The 12,076-nt window shown below is 46.1% G+C and overlaps 1 protein-coding gene across 1 annotated transcript in view; it reads right to left on the bottom strand.

Moving 5' to 3' along the window:
- Kcnh5 (potassium voltage-gated channel subfamily H member 5) overlaps positions 1 to 3,225 on the bottom strand; it is a 305,295-nt gene extending 302,070 nt beyond the window's left edge. The window contains exon 1 of the mRNA XM_048415940.3: positions 2,938 to 3,225. Within this exon, the coding sequence (XP_048271897.1) occupies positions 2,938 to 3,010 (73 nt within the window). The 5' untranslated portion in view covers positions 3,011 to 3,225. The remainder of the gene's footprint in view (positions 1 to 2,937) is intronic.
- Between the last annotated feature and the right edge of the window lie 8,851 nt (positions 3,226 to 12,076).

Here is a 12,076-nt window from a genome sequence, read left to right as displayed (position 1 = left end):
ATTGTGTGTCTGAACATCTGTGTGTGTCTCTATCTCCATCCTGTGTGTGTACCTGTGTGTCTGAGTGTCTGTGTGTCTCTGTCTCTATCCTGTGTGTGTAACTGTGTATCTGAGCATCTGCGTGTCTCTGTCTCCATCCTGTGTATGTACCTGTGTGTCTGTGTGTGTCTCTATCCTGTGTGTGTTTTTAGTTTTATCTCAATCTCTCTGTCAGTCTTTGTGCAGTATTCACCCTTTGCCTCCCCTTCATCTGTCTTAATGTCTGAATGGATGTCTGTCCACAGTTTTGTCTGTAGGCTCTCATATCAACTCTACCTCTTTCTACACATATATTCATCTGACATTTGGTGCAAGATCTTCAGAGTATGATATTGTCTGAGAAAGAAAGCTAGTCAGTAGAAAATGCCAGCCTGTGTTTCCTCAATTCTTCAATCAATTGGGAGTGTTGCCTCCCAGACTTCTGGTCCCCACTAAAGCCTTTCCAACAGTTCATTCCCAGTGTTATTAAGTTGGTAAATGATTAAATCTTCAGTGTGACAAACCTGATCCATCTATGAGAATCCTAGAGGGAATTTTATATGCTACTCATAATTAAACAATCTTTTGGTATGAATTTTCCAATGTCTCTGCCAAATCAGGTAGAAATGACAACTCAAGGGCCCGCCCACACAAATAGGTGGAACAATTTCATCCTGCGGTTCTCAGTTCAGATACTCCTGAGGGTTTTTGGTGCTTACTACATATAGACAAGCATAATTCTGAAACACCTAACACAACCCAACAAAATCCAAAGGTTTTGTGCCTTCCTACTACTCCAAGTTAGCCATAGACAATGAAAGGTGGAAACCCTTACATGTCAAAACAGGTCAATCTCACTCATACTTGGTGTTAGCCAGTGAAAGAAGCACTAAGCTAGAAAACCATTCTAATCCTAATGTGTAATAAGAGATAAACTATTCATATGTTGGTTGGTAAAAATGGAGGCAATGGGAGTATACAGTCCTGAGCCATAGAACATAAGTCTCCGTTTCAGCTGCATCTGATGGAAACATGTTCCAAAACCTTCCCTCAGTTTCAACCTGGAGAACGTTGTGCCACCAACAATGCTACAGGGGTAAACTTCAATCCAGGGCTTCTTGTTGCTGCTCTTTTCCCCTAGGAGAGTGGCAGAGATCCCATGGGTCTGGTTTTGTAAGACCTTCCCTGAAAACTCCTCTCAAAAGGCAAACTATAAGAGGTAGAAGCAACTCAAGAAGAGAAATCTGAAAGAAAATTGCCACATCTTTGTAAATAACTAATTCCAATCATCTTTAAAGTCCCCCTAGCAAATGGACCGCTTTAACAGCAATGTTCCCTGTATCCTAGATCTGTGTGAAATCGTCCTAAAAGAAAGCAATGGACATTCCGTGCCATTGCGAACTTACATTTTAATTTATATTGTCATCAAAACTGAAAGTACACATGAACCTCACACTGGGATAGCTAAAAATATTGCAGGGATTAAGTGACTGTACAGCACTATAAGCTATTTTTTAATCCACATGTCCCCCCCCCCCGCTGCCCTAGACTTGTACAGAATCACACTTTGACTTAAAGTGGAAAAAAAGAGTCACAAGGCTCCAAACCAAACTCCAAGATGGACATTCAAAGAAAACTCCTTAGGTTATTCCCAATCTCAAGGACACATTTGCAAGCCTGGTTTTCAATGAGACACCAACCTAAACAGTGGTGTATGAGCTACCACCCCAGAGCTGGCATCTCTGTGCCTGGTTATTGATTATCATATTTCTGTGCTCCCCTCCCAAGCACAGCTAAGCATCTCTTAACCACATTTTCACACGAAACACCCATACTGTGTCTGCTATGTCAGCCCCCAAACACACAAAATCCCCATGATTGACAAGACAAGGCATCGCAGAGCCATACAGAACATTCCTGCTACTTTCCTACTCAACTCCAAGTGCACAATTATCTTTCTCCTAGTTCTCCATGCAGGGATTCTGAAGAGAAACCCTTAAGGGATAGTCCACACAGTTTGCTTGTGGAGTTTAAAATTATACAAAAGAGTTTTAAAAACAGCTAGAAAATGAATAATCCCAGAAGATTAATAAAAAAACTGTATCATCTTAAAAGTGAAATACATAGTCATTCCAATCCGGAAGATAGGAGACCAAGCATAAATTGGTGGTATTTTAAAGACACTTGGGAGGCAGGACAGCCTTGCTGTGCAGGAACAAGGTCGAATGGCATGGTTCAAATCCTTCTCCCAAGTGTGTTAAAAGCACAGAGACTGTGGCTTTGCTTCTACCATTCTGCCTGAGTGAAAGAGGTGAAATGTTGCCTAGGAACCAATACACATGAAGAAAATAAAAACGTGAAACTTTAAACACAAATTTGATCCTAGTAACTGTCCTCCCGTGGTCCGAGCACTGACTTTTTTAGGTTCAACTCCGACTGCTCGCCCTAACGCGGGGTACTTTCATATGCGCACAGTGGGTCCAAAAGCTACCCCAGTGACTTAAATTTGAGGAAGTACTTTCCCAGACATTCCCAACTTGAAAGGAAAGCTTCTTTCAAAAACTATCTCTAAGAATTTGGTCAGCGCTTGAAGCTTGTTTGGGAAGCGATGGGACAAGGAAAGATTCATCATCTAAGTGCAATTCAAACCTTTTTTGATGAACCTCCGCTAGCTCTTTCTACCCCCCTTCTCTAGCTCCCATTCTCAGGTCTGGACAAGTGGGAAGGGGTACATCTCATAGGAAGCAGATGCAACTTACTTTCCTCCACCACCTCCTTCCTGACTCCCACCCACCCTAAGCCATCAGGTACCTCTGCCCACACCCCCTCCCCCCTTAGGAGAAGGATGGGATGGGCAGGATGGGGGCTCAAGTGATCGGGATGGAGGTGGGGAATGTTCTGAACTGCAACTCTTCTTACCACTGGAGCGCCTGACGATGTTCTCCAAAAATGTGTTCTGCGGCGCCACCAGCCCTCTCTTGCCCCCCGGCATCCTGGGTCTGGAGGGCAGCGGCCAGGATCCGCGGCGGGGGAGGGGGGGAAGCAGGAAGAAAAGGTGGAAGAAGAAGAGGAAAAGGTAGTGGAGATGGTGATGAAAGAAAAAGGGGCACGGCGGCGGCGGCGGGGTCCCCTGACTGTGTCTCCAGCCCGACCCGGATGAGCAGCTCTGGGGAGGAGGACCAGGCAGTTCATGGTAGTAGCGCTCCCCCGGCCGCCGCTGCCCAGACTGTGGCGGTGCCGCACACGGGGTTGGGAAACTGCAGGCTCCGCCGGGCACAGTGCGCCTGCGCCGCCCCCGCTGTCGCTGTCCCGCCGGTGCTGATGCTGAGGCTGCTGCTGAAGATGCTGCCGCGGAGGCAGGAGCCCGTACGCGGGCTCAGCATTTCTCCCTCTACCCCGACTCAGGGATCTGGGAGAGAGCGAGGAGCAACTCTACTTCCCTCTCCCCACCCCTAGCCCAGGCCTAGACCCCCTTTCTTAGCGCTGCTCCCTCAGTTCTCTAGCCCATCCTTCTCACGCAGCTGTTTCACAGCTGCCCAGGGCAGCCCAAGTTCTGCCGGGCTTTGCGAGCGCCCAGTAGCTGCTCCTTTCTCCACGAAGATCCAGACATGTACTCGCTGCTGTTGTTTGCAGAAAGAGGCACAGGAGAGGGCAATGGCAATCACGGGGAAGGGGTTACATCTCAGCTTATCCCGCCGCTGTTCCAAGCCCCGGCAACTCCAGCGGACTCGGTCCTGAGGCCGAGATGCAGGAGCCCTCCTGCTCCAGCCCAGGCTGTGAGCCAAGTAGGAAGTAACTGGGTGGCGCTCAGGGACGCAGAGCAGCCACCTGACGCTGCTACCGCCCCCCTCTGGGCTCTAACGCCTGAAACCTCAACACGGGAGCTTTCAACACCCTGAGAAACCCCACTATCTGGAGCAGGAGCCAGATGGAGTATGAACACAGAGCTGGCATTCCGAATGGCCCTGAACCCTCAGGCTGGATTTGGCGCGCGGGGGACGCCTACAGAGCGTCTGAGGAGCTTCCTCCGGGCTGAATGCAGGAGGAGAACAGAAAGATGAATCCCCCTACCCAAACTTGCAGAATAGAGCTTGCTTGGTGCTTGGAGTCCTAGGAAAGAGTGAATAATTCAGACAAGAGAGATAGCAATCGGCAGCGTTTGCGTGGAAAAGTGATGCAAATTCCGACAAGGAAGATGCATGCGCAAGGCTGGGGAGAGGCCGCCTTCCTATACGTTCGGGACCCGGACTGAAGTGGACTGTTAGAAGCAGTTCAAAAGCAAGGGACCGCCACACTGAAGGGAAAACTGCGCAAGCAAGAATGAGGCGGGAAGACACGCAAAACGGGGAGCATGGGCTGCAGCAACACATTCTTTTATCTAAGGCATTGTTTTGCCTCCAGACTGCAGCATCAACATGCACTAAGAACTTCTCGATATGCAAATTCGGGAGCCTTATCCCTAAATGAGTGTGCTAAGAACGCTGAGGATGGAGTTTTACCGACTTTTGGTAACAAGCTTTCTGGATGAATATGATACCCAAATCACAAACTAAGAGACTGGGAGAACCAAAGCTTCCCTTCAGGAGGCTCCACCTGGGCCTGTGGAAACAAGAACCCACTGGGAAGAGAAAGGGCTCCCTAGCAGGGTGCAAAGGGTAAAGGTTAGTTGAATGAGTATATCTTGTTTTGCTGGGGTCAGGCTATGCCAGAGGCAAGGTAATTTTTGCAGAAATGATCACCCGTCAAGATTCCTAAAACAGGGCAGGCTGAGAGTAAGAGTAGGGTAACATCTGCTTACTACTACCTAGGGGCCTGGGACTGAAATACCCCATCCCTGTTTAGCACACACTGGTCTATAAAGCTCTCTCTCGCTCTCTCTCTCGCTCTCTCTCTCTCTCTCTCTCTCTCTCTCTCTCTCTCCCTACCTCCCTCCCTCTGTTTCCTCTTCCCCGACTTTACGTGTCCATCTGCAGCAGAGAGTTACATGTAAAACCAGGGTCCAGAATTAACCTGAGGGTAATTTTTCTCTCCTGAGAAACTTCCACTGTCCACTTGGGTCAGCTGAGCAAACCCAAAAGGTGGGCAGGAAGCAAAACAGTTAGTTCTGCAGCCATTCCTTCTGGGAATCGTGGGATGACACTTGTTTGCCCCAGCCTTCCATTGGGAGCAGTGCTGTGCAGAGGAGGTAAGCCATCCCCCTGCAGATAGACTATCCCTTCGATAAACTGGGGTGTCCTTAGTTAAATAGCAAGGGACACCGGCACAGATTGGATCTATGTGCTTAACTTGCCACAGGCTAGAGTCAGTAAGGCATCCTCGGAAGGAGAGCTCCCTCCCTGCAGCCCACAAGAGATGCCAGGAGGACTTGACACCCAGACCCAGCACTACCACCTCAATCCCAAACACACACTTCACTCCCACAGCCCCGTGTCTTAAGTGACCTGTGCTCGAAAGATCCCAGATGACTCAGTCATTGGCTGTGGTGGTGAATATACAGGCCTAGTGCTTGAAAATATGGATTTATCTATTGCATGGGTTTCCGTCCTTGACTCCTAGCATGATATGGTAATTCTATCATCAACATTGACAGGGAATATTTCCAGCTTCTATGTTCTCTTGCACATCTTCAGCTGCCCACATCTCGCCTCTGGGTATTGGTTTAAAGTCTTAGCTTCCCAGAGTTTCCCATCTAATATAAATATCTCTGTTCCTAATCATTTCTCTGTGGGTGTATTAGCTCACACTTCCCAAAGAGGAAACTCTTTGGGACTCCATTAAGGAGTCACACAATCACTGTAGAATGTCCCCCATTTATTTCCACCCGCAGATTTAATTAAAATGGTATGCCTCTTTTCTCCTTTATCCTTAATTTCTACACAGCCTTGTAACTTTTTGGTCATCTTAATGACGGTTTGGAGCAAAAGCAGCTGGGCATTACAAAATGTCAAAGCATTCGGCTACATGCTTTTCTTAAGCTTCCAGCTTAAATTCTTATTCAGGCAAAAACTGATACCTAGAAAGATGAAGTGTCTCATTCAAGAGGTCACAGTACTTTAGAGCACTTGGCATAGAAACTATAATAAGGCCTCCTGACCCATAGCCAGGGCTCCTTGTGAGTAATAACCAGATCTTGGATTCCTGTGGCAATGGTCAACAGCATCCAGCCATCTCTTTTGCCATCACTCACAGCTAGAGGGAAGAGGAGCCCCTAGCAACAGCTCCAACAGCTCCCAATCAAATCGCAGTGGAAGGAAGCAGAGCAGAGCAGCAGCAAACAGCAGCATATGGACTGCTGGGCCCCAAGGAGTGTGCTGGCAGATTGCAGCAAGGTGCCAATGCAGCGTTTTCAAAGGGCTTTACAGACAGAGTCCATACGTTGTGAGCAAACCACAGGACTGAACAGGTGAGAGAGTGGGGAATTTTACAGCTTCAATGTCACAAGGGGCTTCTTCTAATTTGTTTATTTGGTGACCAAAATTTCCATTTCAAAGCAGAACCTCTTGTGCTTTTTCTCCTGTGTCTTGAGGCATGACAATTAGAAAGGTGTTGTTTGTGAGGACCAAGAGTTGTGATCTCCAGCAGGGTCTGCTGCCTCCGGGATCAGCAGAATGACCTGGGTAAACGGCCAGTGTTTCCCAGTTTAATCGAAAGCAGCATAAAAGGAAAGCCTTAGAAGTTAATTTGTTGAGTAGTGGTGATTTATAATCCCTAGTGGTTTCCCTCAGGAATTCTTTTATGAAGGATTCTTCCTTTGGGGGTTTGTTTTTTAAAGGTGGCACATGTGACAGTATCTGTAATTATGTTTCGATTTTCTAGAAATGGCAGTGTTTGAGCCTTTGTGTACAACTGGCCCAAATACCACTCCCTACAGAAATGATTCTCTTCCTTTTGGCTGTCTACTGAGCTACCCCAATACAAATCCATTGTGTAATCTACAGGTGCCGAGTGACAGGCATGGGTGGAAGGAGAGGAAAGAAAAGAGGGAAGGGGCATAAGCTCCCCTCCATGTTGTCCTCCTTAACAGCAGCCTCTGTTTTTTCGGTTTCCTCCCGCCCACTCACCTCACCTTCTTTCTAGACCACTAACAGTGAAAGACACAAGCATTGCTTTATTTTCTTGTATGCACCAGGCCCCACACTTACACTTAGACCTCAAACCCCTCCCTCCCCACCAACCCAAATACCCAAGCACAGAATCTGTTAGCTAGATAGGTAATATTGTGCAAAGGCTCATTGCTTGGACCCCACATCCGGACTGCTTGGACGTCAGACTTCCTTTGCTGCTTATATGACTTAGAACGATTTCTCCTTCTGAAAAAGAGAAAGAGTCTAAAAGGGCCTATTTAGTAGATTTTATAAAGATAAATGTGTTCTTATTTGATAGTTTTTAAAGCATATGGCATGTGTATAACTCATTTTCCTCAATATTTGGGATAAAATACCCTGACAAAGCAACTTAGGGGCGGCATTTGTTTTGACTCACAGTCTGGGGATACAGTCCATCAAAGAGGAAAGCCAGGGCATCTGGAGCTTGAGGTAACTGGTCACATCGCATTCACATGACAGTCAAGAGTCAGGGGTTTGTGCTTGTCTTGGGGTCTCCTTTTTATTTAGTCTAGGACTGCAGCCCATGGGATGGTGCTGCCCACATTTTGGGGAGTCATCCTACCTCAGTTAACCCGGTGTAGATAAACGGGTAAGAAACACTGTGTATGTGTGAGGGAGTGAATACATAAGCCTTCTATTCTCGTTTGCATTAGGAGGTGTAGGTGGTGGTCATCTCCGGGGTTTGTAGACAACGTAGTACCTTCTCTTCCTCCTTGACATTGGCGTGTTCATGCAAATAAAGCAGACCACTGAAATATAATGGAGGTGACAGATATTACTACCAGGCAAGAGCAAATAAGAGCCAGGACTCCATTTCCCATGCTCCTCTTCTGGCGCCTCTGTGACTGAGGAATCTAATAAATACAACAACACCTGCCCAGTAGCAGAGTCTATATCTGCAGCATTATATAATCAGGAAATGAGTAAGCCACGAGGATCCTACAGTTTGTGACTGTCTTCTGCACGCATACATTCTGAATTTGCTTTGTGAATAAAAAAAAAATAGGGGAACAACAATTTTCAACCTTGTCTACATTTAAGGATCACCTGAGGAGTTCATAAAAATATCCCAAAGTTCAGGCCATAGCACAGACCAGTTACATCATAATTTCTGAAAATGAGACATGCCATATATTTCTTTATAACGTTCTCTAGGTGACTGCAATGTCCATCAGATTTGAGGACCCAGATCTACAGCAATGCTTCAATCTATGACGACCCCTGGAATTTAAACAATATGTCAAGATCTTCTTCGGCTCCCAAGGATTCGGTCTTTGGTTACACTGGACTCCAAGTCCTTTCGTCCTCGTCGTTGCTGAGTTCCTCAAGAGAGAAGCCGGTGTCCTCTCAGACTGGCACCACAAGCTCAAGGCCTCCAAACTCAAGCCTTTCCATTTAGCCCAGTCCTCCCGCACATCCTGATCTGGCACTGCCTTTAGTTCAACCCAGTCCTCCCGCACGCCCCGAGCTGGCACTGCCTTCAGCTCTCTACAGCCCTTCTCCTCGCTCTTCGCACCAGGTCCTCCCCACTCTTCACACTAACCTTGTCACTCTCTCGCCTCCCTGTCTCGGAATATGACTCACAGAGAGCGTGTCACACAGCCAATTCTTTGACTCCTGCCTTTGTTCTCTCCTCCCTTTCCTTCTTCTACATGACCGGGAAACAGCTTTGGTCCCTATCCCTCTAACACACTTCTGGATGGTGTTCTTTTGCGCTCTGGGAAAACACCACTTTTCTGACTATCCCCTCAGCCTGCTCCAGTGTTTACTTTGTGTGTGTATATGCGTGGTGTGTGTGTGTGTGTGTGTGTGGTGTGTGTGTATGTGGTGTGTGTGGTGTGTGTGTGTAGTGTGGTGTGTGTGTATGTGGTGTGTGTGGTGTGTGTGTGTGTAGTGTGGTGTGTGTGTGTATGTATGTGGTGTGTGTAGTGTGTGTGTGTAGTGTGGTGTGTGTGTGTATGTGTGTGTGTGTGTGTGTGTGTGTGTGTGTGTGTTTTCTTAGCTCACTAAGCTTTCTCTTTCTCCCATACCTTACTGGCCAATCTCAAAAGAGTAGACAGAGAAAAGTGTTTCATTTTCTACCTCCTGGTCGTCCCTTAACCCACCCACACACTGGCCTCTACTGTACCAGTCCCTGAAATGTCTCCACTCCAAGGTTATTATTTTCATTTATTAAACCCTGTGAGGAAGTTTTCATTTTTATTTTACTTTACTTGCCTGTAGCATTTGACCTTGTTACTGCTCCTTTCCTCTGGAAGTATTCTCCTAATTTAATCTGACTGGCTTTGAAACTATTAGCCATGTGGCTAAACATAGACAAGAATTATGGGTTAATTTAAGTTATAAGAGATAGCTGATAGTGATCAAACCGGACTCTCTGAATGTGACTGACAAGCAGGGCTGACTGAGAAGCCAAGGACAATGGCACTGGGTTTTGATTCTACTGCATGTACTGGCATTACATAGTAGATTACATAGTAGATTAGGTTGTGAGAACCTAATCTGTTTGGATGCTCACCTTCCTAGATCTGGATGGAGGAGGGAGGACCTTGGACTTCCCACAGGGCAGGGAACCCTGACTGCTCTTTGGACTGGAGAGGGAGGGGGAGAGGGAATGGAGGCACGGGGAGGGAAATGGGAGGAGGGGAGGAGGTGAAAATTTTTTAATAATAATAATAATAGAAAAAGCTGGAAAAACGAAATTCAAAAAAAGAGATAGCTGATAATAAGCCTGAGCTAATAGATCTAACAGTTTATAATTAATATAAGCCTCTGTGTGTTTCTTTGGGACTGAATGGCAGCGGGACTGGGTGGGACTTTTGTCTACATGGCTCTAGTATTTTGTTATGACCTCCCTGCATCAGAATCTCCTTGCCTGTAAATGTGGACGATTAATAATGTCTATCTCATATGGTTAGCATAATATTGACATAAGATAGCTTTTCTGGAGAATGATATAGAATAAATAACCAGTGTCAGATAGATAACATCACCAAACTGGGTACTTACAACATCTAGCAGAAATTACTAGAGTAGCAGGATTGACAGAGCAAATAAAAGTAACTTAGTGAGTAGCAAGGACTGGGGGCAAAAGGTCTTCTCCATGGATAGACTGTTACCTTCTCATTCCCACTACAGGCATCGTTATACCATAGGATAAACAACTGTAGCCTGTGTTGGGAATGTTTGACTTCTAACTGTTCTCAAGGGTGTTGAGAACGTTTCTAATATTCTTTCTTAGCTGTTTTCTTTTCTTTTCCTGCCTGTTACAGTGTCAAGAGGGCTGCCCTGCCCAGGACAAAGACTCTAGGAGAATACTTACCATAAGCAACCTTGAATCTAAGACAAGGAGGTTCAACAGGGCCCAAGAATCCTCTTTCAATGAGTGCAAAAGCACATGACAACTAACCAATATTGTTTATATCGGAATAGCACAGGAGCACAATCTTACACCCAGGCTTCCAAAACAGAAAAAGAAAAATCTCTTTGATACTGCCTAAATGTTTCTCACAAATTTTCCACAAATTTATTTGCCAGAAAACCCCGATCTGAACAGTCGGTTGGTGATCTGTGCTCCCTCTAACCCCCTTGCTGTGACTCTTGGCGCGGTTTGCTGGATACGTGTCAGTAAGCTGCAAAACAACAATTGTTCTTCCTTGCCCTGATATGAGAGATTCAAACATTCAGAAATGCGTAAGTCTCAAAACCCTCAAGCACAGACCCACTGCCTGCAGTGTAGATCTCCCATCACACCTATGCACTAGCTGGCTCTCTCCATATGGCAATTCCATGGGGAACTCCAATTCAACACACCCAAAATAGATGCATCCTCCCACAGTCTGCCCAAATGCTCTTGCTAATATTCCCATTCCAGGAATGGGGGATGCCACCTCCACCAACTCTGTATTCCGAATCAGTGGCTTCAGTGCTTCCCCTAACCTCCCAAAGCTCTCTCACCTTCTCCGTTGGCACTTCTCTATTTGGACTCTTGTAACCTTCTTCTACATAGTCCTGCATCACATCGTCTTCCACTACAGCTCCAAGATCTACTTTTACTCATTCTTAACCCTGCGCCATAGCTATCACCATAATTCTGTCTCCTTCATGTAATCATATAACACAGATCTGCATATGTCACCACACTGCTTAGACACATCTAAGATTCTCTTTGACTTTGGGTGGCAAACAAAAACCCTCTATAAGTCTTTTCTCATCCTGACTCCTGATTATTTATCTATCCGTTCTCAGCTCTTAAGCTCCCATTCAGAATCCATGTCCAAGTCTTTCTTCTATATTCCATTTTCTTCCTTATGTTTAGCATGCTCCTGTTCCCCACCACCTCCCTGTATTACCAGTTATCTTCCTTCAGATGTCCTCTGAGAAGTCTCTTTGTACTATCCAAGACTTGGCCAAAACCCCTTTCTGTGTCTTATCTTGTAGATACCCTGTGCTTTCTTGGTTGCCACCTTTGCTTCCCTGTTGATGAGGAGAGACAGTTAAAACCATCCTGTTCTCCCGAGAAATGCCACTGCCTCCATTGGAAAGAAGTCTCTGTAGGCAGAGGGTAACCAAGTCATGGTTCACTAGAGAATAAAAAAGCATGGGCTGAATTTCAGCCTCCATTTGTATTTTCATGGGTGTTCTCAGGAAGAAGAAAGTAGATATGCAGATCTGAAAAGAACTAGATAAAAGGGAAAACCATGATGATGGGAAGGTTTGTGGTGGGGCAATTTGAACTTAACAAAAAGAAATGGGAAAGAACAAAAAAAAAGGCCTCACCAGGCTCACTTCGAAGGTCTGGGCTCTATTCTGTAGGCAATGAAAAGGCATGCTTTGACTAAAGAAGAGGCATGGCCACTCCTCATCTTTACATAGGAACTAACAACAAAATCATGGTGTTAGGGCACACAAAACGTTCAATTAGATGTGTCAATTGGACACTGATTTGACGG

This window comes from Myodes glareolus, chromosome 11 (assembly GCF_982192425.1).
Source record: "Myodes glareolus chromosome 11, mMyoGla1.1, whole genome shotgun sequence".
In the NCBI taxonomy this organism is placed as follows: domain Eukaryota; kingdom Metazoa; phylum Chordata; class Mammalia; order Rodentia; family Cricetidae; genus Myodes; species Myodes glareolus.
Note: the sequence above shows the minus strand (reverse complement) of the source record. Positions and strands in the feature narration are given on the sequence as shown.